The following is an 11,177-nucleotide window of genomic DNA, read 5'->3' on the forward strand; positions in this document are numbered from 1 at the left end:
TTTGTTAGTTGAAAAAAAAACTAAATAAAAAAGCAGAGTGAATGAGGATAAGCCATTGAATTTAGCAGTGAGGAACTCTGAGGGAATGACTATTTGTCATGTGTGTATGTATGTATGTATGTATGTGTGTATATTAATTATTTATATATCTTTGGTACTAAATCCTTATCAGAGAAATTTGATACAATTTTTTTTCCCATTCAACCATATCCCTTCTTATCCTAAGTGCATTAATGTTGTCTATGCAGAAGTTTTTCAGTTTCAGGCAATCAAAGTTAACTATTTTATCGTTTGTAATTCCCTTTTGTGGTTGAGAGTGGCTTTCACACCATAGTGGGTCAAAAGTCAGATTTTCAAGGGGTGAGTGAGGAGGAGGTGAGGAAAAGGATGCAAGAGGAGGCCAGGATGTGGGCAGTCTAGGAATTTGGCTATAAAGTGGGGAGAATCATAAGCTGAAAGCCTAAAGGAATGCCAGGAGGGGAGACCTGGGCCTGTTTGTAGACAACAAGCAAGGCGCTGTAGCCAGGGAGAGATGGGAGATGAGAAAGGAGGGAGACAACAGCCTCAGAGACAGCAGGAGAAAGGCTTGAGAGCCCTCCAGGGGGCAGGCCTTGGCCAAGGACACCATCAGAGCCTGGAGCCTAGGAGGAGAGGGGAGGGGTGAGGGGATGTGGAGGGGCCTCTGGTGGGGGGGGGGTTTATGTGAGCATTCCAAGCACATCAGGTGTGTTGGGGACAAGAGTCTGGCTCAGGTACAGCCTGGGCTAGCTGGTCCCCAGGTCCTTCCACTTCGGAGACTGTGATTCCTGGAGACCCTGGGACTCTGGAGTGGTCTCCACCTTCCTTAAGCTTCTCCAGTTTGGCCAGTAGCCCAGCCCAGACCCTTTCCAAACATGGGGGCCCCTTCTAGGGCGCTTCTGTTCCCCTAGAAGGGACCCTTGAGGTTAATTATTCACTAGGATCTAGGGAAGGAACTGGCCTGGGGTGGAGAGAAGGACAGGGAGAGAAGGCTGAGGCCCTGGAAATTCCCCAGGGGTATCGGCTGATCTTGGCCTCTCCAGAAGGGCTGGGGCTTAGAAACCTCTCAGGTCAATCCTTGTTTTACATTTGAAGAAACTGAGGCACAGAGAGGGAAAGAGCTTTGTCTAACATCATATCCAGTATCCTAGCTTCAAAGGATTTAAGAGATAGATGGTTCACCCATTCTTTGCAGATGAGTAAACTGAGGCAGAACCATAAAATAATGCCCCCAGCATGCTCCAATGCCATTCCTTTCTAGCAGAATACATGTAGAATTGGGAGGAGGAGAGGAAGCACCAGGCTTTTTGGGGGAGGGGGGAGACCAGTCACCCCAGGCTCTGAACAATCACTAAGACCCTTCAGATCAAGGAGAGGGGGGGAAGAAGGGTTTGTGATGGGTGCTCTGGGTGACCCCAAGCTCCTACCTGGGTCCGCATGTTCTCCCAACAAAAAGGGGTTTGTACTAGAGGACTTTGAAGGGCCCTTCCTGTTCTAAGCACTACCACTCAGCCCTTTCTGCCTTCCTGGAGGGCGTGGCAGGGTGGGGTAGGGACTCTAAGGAAAGATCCACAATCACTCTTGGCCCCTCATACCTGCTCCAAGATGTATCTGTGTCAGGAGCTGCTTCTGCTGGTGCTTCTGAGCTCCGTGGTGGCCTCCCTCATCAGGTAGTGGGGGACCCTTCTTCCCCAGAATCCTCCCTCCTCTCCCAGATACCTTCTCTCCTCCCCCACCCCCAGCACCTTCCTCCCTGACCTGGACACCTTCAAATTCCCTTCCAACTTTTTTTCCCATTTTCCTCAAAATGTCTTTCAATTGCCATAGGGCATTTCCCACTCTAACCCTTAATGGGGAGAAGGCTCCCCCTACCCCTGCATTCTTCATGCTCTTCAGGGATGGGGAGTGGGGGAAGAGAGGATGGTCTTTGGGATGATGTGGAGAAGAAGAAGGGGGAGGGAAGAGAATAAGTATTTCTCTGGTGCCTACTATGCTAGACACTGTGGTAAGTACTTTACAGTTATTATCTCATTTAATATTTCAACAATCCTAGGAGCTTGGGGCTATTATTTCTCCATTTTACAGGTTAGGAAACTGACGCAGACACTGGTTAAGTGACTTGCCCAGCATCATACCACTAGTAAAGTGTCTGAGGCTAGATTTGAACTCAGGTCTTCCTGACTCCAGGCCCAGGACTATCCACTGCAACACCTCGGTGCCTCTATAATGCTGTCACTTATGGGTCTTGAATATTTTAATTCGATATAATGGGCATTTATTGCACACCTACCGAGTGTGGGGTGTTATGCTGGGGATACAAATCAGTTATTCATTCAGGCAACAACCACGTATTAAGCATCCTTCGATTTGCCTGATAGCACACAGAACAAATACCCAAAGGGCACCCAAGACAGCCTACCCTCAGGGAGCTCAAGTTCAGATTGGGGGATGTCCCATGCGTATGGAGAAGGAGAAAATGAAGAGGAACAAGGGTGAAATCCAGGAGGGCTTCCTGGAGGCCAAGGCCAAGGAAGCCTCACCCCCTGAGGTCTCCAGTGTTTGCCAGGGCAGGGGCTGGGAGCCATCCTCACGAGCTCCCTCAACAGTGCCCTCCCCTTCTCTACAGGATCCCCCTGCACAGGGTTCCAGGCTTGCCTGGCACCCTCCACTCACTGAGGGGCTGGAGGACCCCCCAGGTCCCTCTGCCCAAGGACGGGCCCATTCTTGTGCCGCTTTCCAACTATTTGGACGTGAGTGCCCTGGCCCCCTTCCCCCCACACCATTCATCTCCCCCTGCCCATTCGGGCCTCTTCTCAGCCTCTTCTCTCTCTCCTTCTCCAAGCAGGCTCAGTATTACGGGGAGATAGGGCTGGGGACGCCTCCCCAGAACTTCTCCGTCATCTTTGACACCGGCTCCTCCAACCTCTGGGTCCCATCTCGCCGATGTAGCTTCTTCAGCCTGGGCTGCTGTGAGAAGGCGGGAAGTGGGAGGGTTTGGGGAGGGGGGTGCAGGACGCCTCCATAGGAGACAAAAGCCTGGCCGTGCCTCCTGCTGCTCAGTGAGCAGGTAGTGTCCCTTCCCTTCCCTTGTCTGAGCCTCCTCAGTCAAATAAGGAAGAGGCCTAGATGCTAGATGACACCTATGCATGCTGTGTGACCTTGGAAAAGACCCCTTCCTGGGCCTGTCAGATCAGGGAGGTTGTAGACCCCAAGGCTGCTGGTGACCTCCCCTCTCTGGGCCTCAGTCTCCCTAAATCATGGCTTCTCCAGCCAGGAAAAGATCGCAGAGGTCATCGATTCCAACCTGAGCCGAGATGGGAATGCCTTGCCCCCTGGATGAGGGTGATTGGCATTTCATGGTGGGCAGTCCTTGCCAGTGTCTGCTGTCTGGGGCCCAGCAGGACAGGTCTGCTGCCTCTTCCTGAGGATGGTCTATCCTTCAGGGAAGCCATTATCCCCTCCGTGATCTTCTTTGACCATTGACGAGTGTCCCTGGTCACTCCTCAGTTTCCTCCTCTGTCAGTTGGGAGGGCTAGGCTGGGCAGGCCTTTCTGGCTCTGGTGGCCAAATGCCAGGGCCAGGGCCAAGGGAATGGGGTGAGGGATGTCACAGCGACTCCCCTTAACACTCTCATGTCCCTTCATGGCCCAGGGTTCCATCATCGATATGACCCCAAGGCTTCCAGCTCCTTCCGACCTAATGGGACCCAATTTTCCATCCGCTACGGGACGGGGCGGCTGGATGGCATTTTGAGTGAGGACATGCTGACTGTGAGTCAACTCAACCATCACTTTTTGGCTTTAGGGCTGGGTTCAGACCCTGAATGTCTTCACTAGCTACAAAGCCTTGGCCTCTGCCTCAGTCTCCTCATTTGTAAAACGACCATATCGATTATAGAACCTCCCTTTTAGGGCTGAGATGAGGCTTGAATGACAGCAGACATAAAACCTTGGGCCAGTGCCTCGTGAAATGAATGGTTAGGGAGGCAGGTGTGCTGCCCCTAGGACTACGACTTCTGAGGGATTGGGGATGAGATTCTCACTTCATGAAAGTTGCTACTGTTTTCAAGGGGAGGGACTTCCTATGTGACCCTTGGGTTTGCATCGTGACCCCTCCTGTCCCCCCAGATTGGAGGCATTGGGGGGGGCCCTCTGGTTTTTGGGGAAGCCTTATGGGAGCCAAGCCTGGCCTTTGCACTGGCCCGCTTCGACGGAATCTTCGGCTTGGGTTTCCCAACTCTGGCCGTGGCCGGAGTGCAGCCTCCGCTGGACACACTGCTGGACCTGGGGCTGCTGGATCAGCCCGTCTTCTCCTTTTACCTCAACAGGTGCAAGCAAGGGATGGGAAACCCCGCCCCCCATGAGAAGCCCCGCCTGTCCCCTCCCCCACTCTCCCCTCCCGGTTGGGAAGCCCCGCCCATCCTCTCTCCTCCCTCTCCTCTTAGGACAGCCCACCTTGTGGGGTAAATAACCCCCTCCCCTTTCTGAGTCCCTTTCGTTCTATGAAGTGGGACTGGGTGAGATGTTTCCCAAGGTCCTTCCCGGTTCTTCCTCCCATGTTGTCAGGGCCCTCATAGACATAGGCAGTTCAACCCTCTTAACTGGGAAACCCTGGAAATCCTGCAGTCCCTTCCTGAGCTTGTATGTACCCTGCCCCCTGCCCCTGCCCCTGCCCCTGGGGACCTGGTGATCCTCCCCCAACCCGGCACAGAGCCATGGTTGAGAGGCAGGAGAGCTGGGTTTCAATACTGGTTCCCAGATTTATTAACTGGGTCACCAAAGGCAGGTCACTTTCCCCTTCAGATCCCCTTCTGTGAATGAAGGGGAGGGACTGAGTGGTCTTTCAGGTCCCCTGGGCTCTAGAAACTCCGTTCTTGCCACGCAGAGACCCTGAAGCAGTCCCGGGTGGAGAAGTGATTCTAGGAGGCTCAGATCCAGCTCTCTATATCCCCCCGCTCACCTTCCTGCCTGTCACCCGGCCAGCCTATTGGCAGATCCATATGGACCGGTGAGGGGCTTAAATGCCTAGCTCCTTAAGGGGGATGAGGCTGGGGGGGTGGGGGGGAGGCGGGGTTGAACAGCGCCAAAGGCTGGAGAAGGCTGCGACTCGATTGCCGGTATAATTGACTCCCCTGGAGTCTCTAAGGAAGGATGCTTGGGTCAGTGGCGGGGGGAGGGCCTGGAGGGACAGGTGCCTAGGTCAGTCAGTGAAGGGTGGGGCTGGAGAGACAGGTGCCTGGGTAAGGAGCTCATGCCCTATCTTTCTCCCCAGTGTGACTGTGGGCCACTCCCTGACTCTGTGCCCTAAAGGCTGTGCTACTATTCTGGACACGGGCACTTCACTCATCACGGGGCCCTCCAAGGAGATCGGGGCGCTGCACAAACTCATTGGTGGTTTCCCGCTGCTGGCTGGGGAGGTGAGAGGAGAAGGTTGGGAAGGGGAGAAGCTAGGGGGGCCCAGATCTCTGGGACTCAGGATGGAGGGTAAAGGGATAGGGCTGGGATCGTTTGTCCAACTGACATTTGCTCATCCTGACTTCTGTAAGAAGGGGCCTAACCCACATTCAGACCTTTGGGTCAGGGATGATTCTCAGCATCCCCGCCAGGGGCTGGAGTGCTGTACTGCGCTCTGAGAAAGCACGGAGAGGAAAGAGTCAGGCTCTGTGCTGGGAGCTGAGATGGGGCTGCAAGGAAGGAGAACCCCACCGTGCGGGGCATTGAGGAGGAAGACAGGCAGAAGCCCTGGGTGCTCTGCTGGCCGCCGCGCGAAGGAACGGCAGGGTGGGCAGTGGGCCCAGGGCCGTCGGAAGTGATAATGGAGTCCTGGTGATGGGACCGAACAGGTGTATAGGGGTTGGAGGAGGGGAAATGCCCTCAGGCAGTTGCTATGAGCTCCAATAGAAGCTTGTATCTAAAGGACTTTGCAAAGGAGAACCATAGATGGAAGTCAGCTTTAAGCAGCAGAGCTGGGGGGGCGGGGATGGGGTGCCCTGGATGCCAGGAACCAGCTACTAGGAGGGGATTGGAGAACAGCTTTTCCCGCAGAGCCTGCTGTAAACTGGACGTTACGGGGAGCCCAGGGCAGACTCAGAGACCCGTGGGCAAGAGGAGGCTGGAGAAGGGCCAGCCTAGGCGGGGTGGGGTGGGGGAGGGGATTGTGCTCAGTAGGGCCCCCAGGAGGAGCGCGAAGAAGGGGAGCGGAGGATTCTGATGGGTGCAAAGGAGTGAATGGACAAGGAAGAGATGAGCGTGACACAGCAGAATGGACTCCCCCCTCCCCCTCCCCGCAGTATCTGATCCCCTGTGACCGACTCCCGGTCCTCCCACCCATCTCCTTCCTGCTCGGTGGTGTCTGGTTCAACCTGACCGCCCAAGATTATGTCCTCCAGGTAGGGGGGCTCGCTCGAGGCTAATTACTCAAGTCACAGGAACTGGGGGGAATGTGCGGGTGGACCCTCTAGGCTCCTTGCACCAGGGGGCCAGAGCTTGGGCGACTGCAGAAGGTGAGGTTGGGCTCCCGTCACCTTCCTTCCCCCTATTGACCAAAGCACAGAAATACTCCTCCTCTCCCTGCACTGTGACGTCATAGAAAATTCAAGGAATAGGACTTGCGTTTCCTGGGAAAATGAAGAAATCTGGAATTTGGTGGGGGAATTTGAGGGGAGGGGTAGACGCATAGACCTGCGGAGTGGGCTGTATCCCAAGAATGCAGCAGGAGCCCCCCTGGGTGAGGAATAGGGCAGTACCCCTGGGGGAAGGGGAGAGGGGAATGAGATAGGAGCAGGAGGCTGGGAGCTTCTATTGACGTCACAGGCCTTTGAACGAGGTCCGCCACCCCCCACCCCGCAGTGACGTCACCAATCAACTGCGTGCGGGGAGTTGTCCAGTTATGGGGGAGGGGGTGGAGGTTAGCTACGCCACGCCAGGGGCCCCAAGGGACAGGGCCAGGGGCCCCAGGAGTGACTTCACCTCTGGCCGCCCCGGGATGAGACTGGGACCCTATTTCCGGCCCAGAGGGAGCTCAGAACTAGGCAGTGCTGTGGGAGGGGGACCCTTGGGGGGCGGGGCGCGATGACCTGCTGGTGTCCCACGGGCTCCGCCGCCGCCGCCTCCGGGGATGCTCTTGGGCTGCGGCCGGGGTGACCGCTGGGGGGGGGCGGGCCTGCCCAGACGCTCCTGCCCTCGCCCCGCAGCTGGCCAGCGGCCGCACCCGCCTCTGTCTGTCCGGCTTCTTGGCGCTGGACGTGCCACCGCCCGCCGGCCCGTTCTGGATCCTCGGTGACGTCTTCTTAGGGCCTCATGTGGCTGTGTTTGACCGGGGGGCAGCCCGCGTGGGGCTGGCACGGGCGCGGAGGGCCCTCCGGGGCCCTTGAACTGGGAGCTCCCCGACCCTTCCTCCAAGTCCCCCGATTCCCCCCGGCCCCGCCCAGACCCTTGAGCTGAGCACCGCGTCCCCCGCATCTAGACCCCTGAGCGGGATGCGCCCCGCACCCCTACGCCAGGAGATCCTACGGGGCTGCCTTGGGGTTCCTTTTTGGGTCGGCGCTCGGGGATCCTCTTCGGCTCCGCGCTTGGGGATCTCCAGGGGTGGGAGTGGGGTTGAGGGGGAGTTTGCAGTCCCGGGCCAGGCCGCGCCTCTCCTCGGCAGCATCTTGCCCCCTCTTCTGCCTCCCCTCAACTGCCGAATAAAAAGCTGCGATGTGTCTTTTCCTCTGCGTCCTTCCCTTGGTCCCTCGCGCGCGCCCGCCCCGCGTGGGCGCCTGGCGCCTGCCCGCAGCCCGATGGGGGTGGGGAAAGGGAGCGTCGTCTGAGAGAGAGAACTACAAGTCCCGGCGTGCTCCGCGGCCAAGCTGCGTCCGGAGTGCAGGCCAGCTCCCCCCAAGCATGCCGGAAGTTGTAGTCCCTCAGCTCGGAGCTCCTGAGCTTCTCTCTCCCGCCCTGGCCGGTGTTGGGCGGGCTACCGACTGACAGGTGGCTGGGCTGGGCCGGCCCGCCCCTCCCCTGCTCTCCTAGCGAGGGATGCCAGGGTCCGCCGCAGGGGTGGGGCCAGCAGCCTCCAGAGGCCCAGGGGTGGGATGGGGGTGGGTGGGTTAGGGTGGTCCCTCCCCCCCCCCGCCACGGGTAGTGATGTCAGACCATCCCCCCAACTCCGGCCCCCTCCCCCTCCCCCCCGAGCAGCAGCCACCGCCCGGATCCCGGAGCCGCCGGCCCGGGTCCAAGCCCCGCGGCCTGAGCCCCCACCTCTTCCCTTGCTCTCTCCTCCTGTCCCAGGGGCCAAGGCCTGGAGCCACCCCGCCCCCCCCCCCGGAAACCACTACCCCGCCCCCACCGTGAGTACGGGAGGAGGTTGGTGCGGGAGAGGGGGGCCAAACTGAGGGTAGAATCTGGCTGGGTTGCGGTGGGGAGAAAAAGACACTCCAGACCGAGGAAGGGGACATGGAGGTGGGGGAGGGGGGACCATGGGGGTTAGGGATAGAGGCCCAGAGGGACTTGGCAGGAAATTGGAACAAGCCTGTATTAAAGGTGTAGCAGGAATGGAGTGAAGAAGATATAGGGAGAGAAGAATGAGGGGGAGAGGGGGACGGGGACTGTGGGGATTGAGGAAAGGGCTGGAGATGAGACAGAGACTGCGTGGGCTGGACAGGGAGAGGAGCCTAGGGGGAGTTGGAGAGGGAGTCGGTGACTGGGGTGGGGGGTCTGATGGATGGGGACGAGGAAGGGGAAGGGTCCGACAGAGAAGGGCACAGAGATGAGGAGAGAAGGAGCTAGGGAAGGGGATTCTGAAGGCAGGAGACCCAGGGAGGGGCCAAAGGAAAGGCATGGCTGATGAGGCTGTCGAGAGAAGACTGAGGGCATTGCATGAAAAGGGAGACTAGCATTCCGCAAGGGAGAGGAGAAAGAGCTCTGGATCAGCAGTCCGAGGACCTGGGTTCCAATCCAGATTGGGCTATCATTGCCTGCATGACCCAGAGCAAGTCATTTGTTAGGTTTCGGATTTCCAGTTTGTAAAATGAAGGGGTTGGCCTCACCAGACGATCCCTTCTGGGTCTAAGATTTGGTGAAACTGAGGAGGGGGAGGGGGAAGGACTGAGTGAGATGGGCAGATTGATGTCAGAAGAGAGAGATGGTGCTAAGGTGGCAAGAGAGGATGACCAGATAGAAGACAGGATGAGGGATGGGAGGGGTGGGGGAAGGGGAAAAATAGATGGAGCTGGGGGTGGGGTGAGAAGGAAGGACAAAGGGAGATGGGGAGAAACCACAGTGAGAAAAGAGGGAGAAGAGGAAGACCATGTAGAATGAATTGGAAGGGATGCAGAGAGAGAAGGAGAGCAAGAATGAAGAAGCCAGCCCAGGCCTGTGAAAGAGACCAGCCTGGGGTCTCAGAAGCCACAGGTGGAGAGAGCGGAGCAGGAAAGGCGGAATCAAGGTGGTGGTGGTGGGGGAATAATGGCCTCTGAAAAGCTAAAGAAACCATCAGATTAGGGCTGGGGAGAGAGGGGGCTGACTGGGGAGTGAGGGAGCCTGAAGGACCCAGGAAGAGAGGGGGACTGGAGGAATGGGGGGAGGGGAAAGGAAGAGAGGTGGGTTGAAGGGACCTTGGAACCTGGAGTCAGGGGGAGGGAGGAGGGGGAAGAGGGCATAGTCATCTAGGCTACCAGGAATAGATGAAGGACTGGGGAGGGGTCTCAAGGGAAGACATGGAACTCAGAAGAGAGAGGAAGTGCCGGTGGTGGTGGGGTGAGGATAGAGAGGCCAAGAATGAGGGACAGAGATGGGGGGGAATGGAGAGAAGGGATTAGGATCATGGGCTGGGCTGGAAGGAAAGAGAAGAGGGGAAGGGCAAGAGAAGCCTGCCTGGAGTCTGTCTTACCGGAGAGAGGCAAGTGTGAGAAGAGGCCTTGAAGGAGCAAGAGCTCCAGATATTTTGTTTGGGTGGGGGGAGAGATTGTGGAGATACTTCTGGATCCCAAACAGCTCAAACCTCAGGCAATCTCTGGCCTTCCATCTTTTTGCCTCCTCGATCAGGGCAGAGGAAGGGGACCCGAGAGTCAAGAATCAATTTGAAGTTCACCCTGAGCCCATATCCCATGACCTAGACATCCTCCCCACTGCCATTCTCCAGAATCCAGTCTTCCAGGGGCCCCTAGCCTAAAGCATCCATTTCATTTCCTCCCAGACCAGTCACCTGGCCCTTCAGACCTCTTCTTTCAGATCTGTCCATTAGCCCTGCATCCACTTCACCACCACAGTCGGCCCACTCACTTCTCCATCCCAGACACCAGAGCTTTAATCTTCTCTCCCTTTCCCCCTCTCCTAATTCTCATCCCTTCTTTCCCCAGCACCTTCTCCCTCTTCCCCTCCCCGTTCTTCATTCCTCACCTTCCATTTCTCATCCTTTCTCTCCTCTCCCTTCCCCAGCCCACCTCCCCTCTTTTCCATTCTCCCTTCTTCCTATTTCTCCCCCTTTCCTCTTCAGCCCCCTTCCCTTCTCACCGAAGGCAGTGACTTTGTTCAGTCTCATGGTGTCGGGGGTTGACTGTTTCTTCTTTGTGGGGCGAGGGGAGCCAAGGACGCCTGGGTCCTGATGGTAGTGGATCAGCTCTTTCTAGTCCCCCAAGCAGACGGTGGGGAAGTATCCTGTTGGAGAATGAGAGACCCCAGAAGAGTCAGGGGTCAGTGGAGGTGGTGAGGGGAATCAATGCCTGGCATGGACACGACAGTGTCCAGATAGAAGGGGGAGCTCTGGATGCATGCGAAGAGGACTGGGGAGGGGGGAGTCCGGCAGGGCAGGGTTGGCTGGGGCCCTGCAGGGAGGCCACCCCTCCAACTCTGCGGTCTGGTAGTGAGCCAGAGTCCTCAGTGCGGAGGGGGGGGGAAGAGAAGAGAAGTAGAAGACGCAGAGACAGAGAGACACAGAGAGAGTGAGCCGCAGAGGGAGATATAGGGAGACTCAGAGATGGAGATGAGGGGGAGGGTAGAAACATACGTGAGTAAAGAGAGAAACATGGAGACACGAAGATTCCGAAGGAGAGATTCAAGGGAGAGAGAAATACAGAAGAGACAGAGAAACAGACTATGAAACTTAGTAAGACAGAGACAAAGATAGAGATTCTCAGAAACCTACACCTAGAAAGACAAAGACTTCAGGAATGAGGGATG

The 11,177-nt window shown here is 57.1% G+C and overlaps 1 protein-coding gene across 1 annotated transcript; it reads left to right on the forward strand.

Moving 5' to 3' along the window:
- The first annotated feature begins 1,611 nt into the window (after positions 1-1,611).
- Positions 1,612-7,726, forward strand: NAPSA (napsin A aspartic peptidase). Its single transcript, XM_020971976.2, has 9 exons — positions 1,612-1,688; positions 2,645-2,768; positions 2,864-2,987; positions 3,670-3,788; positions 4,146-4,345; positions 4,903-5,025; positions 5,290-5,434; positions 6,308-6,406; positions 7,211-7,726. The coding sequence occupies exons 1-9, from the start codon at positions 1,624-1,626 to the stop codon at positions 7,388-7,390; spliced, it is 1,179 nt and encodes a 392-aa protein (XP_020827635.1). The 5' UTR covers positions 1,612-1,623; the 3' UTR covers positions 7,391-7,726.
- Positions 7,727-11,177: the final 3,451 nt, after the last annotated feature.

The sequence above is a fragment of the Phascolarctos cinereus genome, unplaced genomic scaffold, assembly GCF_003287225.1.
Source record: "Phascolarctos cinereus isolate Bilbo 61053 unplaced genomic scaffold, phaCin_HiC Scaffold_726;HRSCAF=1367, whole genome shotgun sequence".
In the NCBI taxonomy this organism is placed as follows: domain Eukaryota; kingdom Metazoa; phylum Chordata; class Mammalia; order Diprotodontia; family Phascolarctidae; genus Phascolarctos; species Phascolarctos cinereus.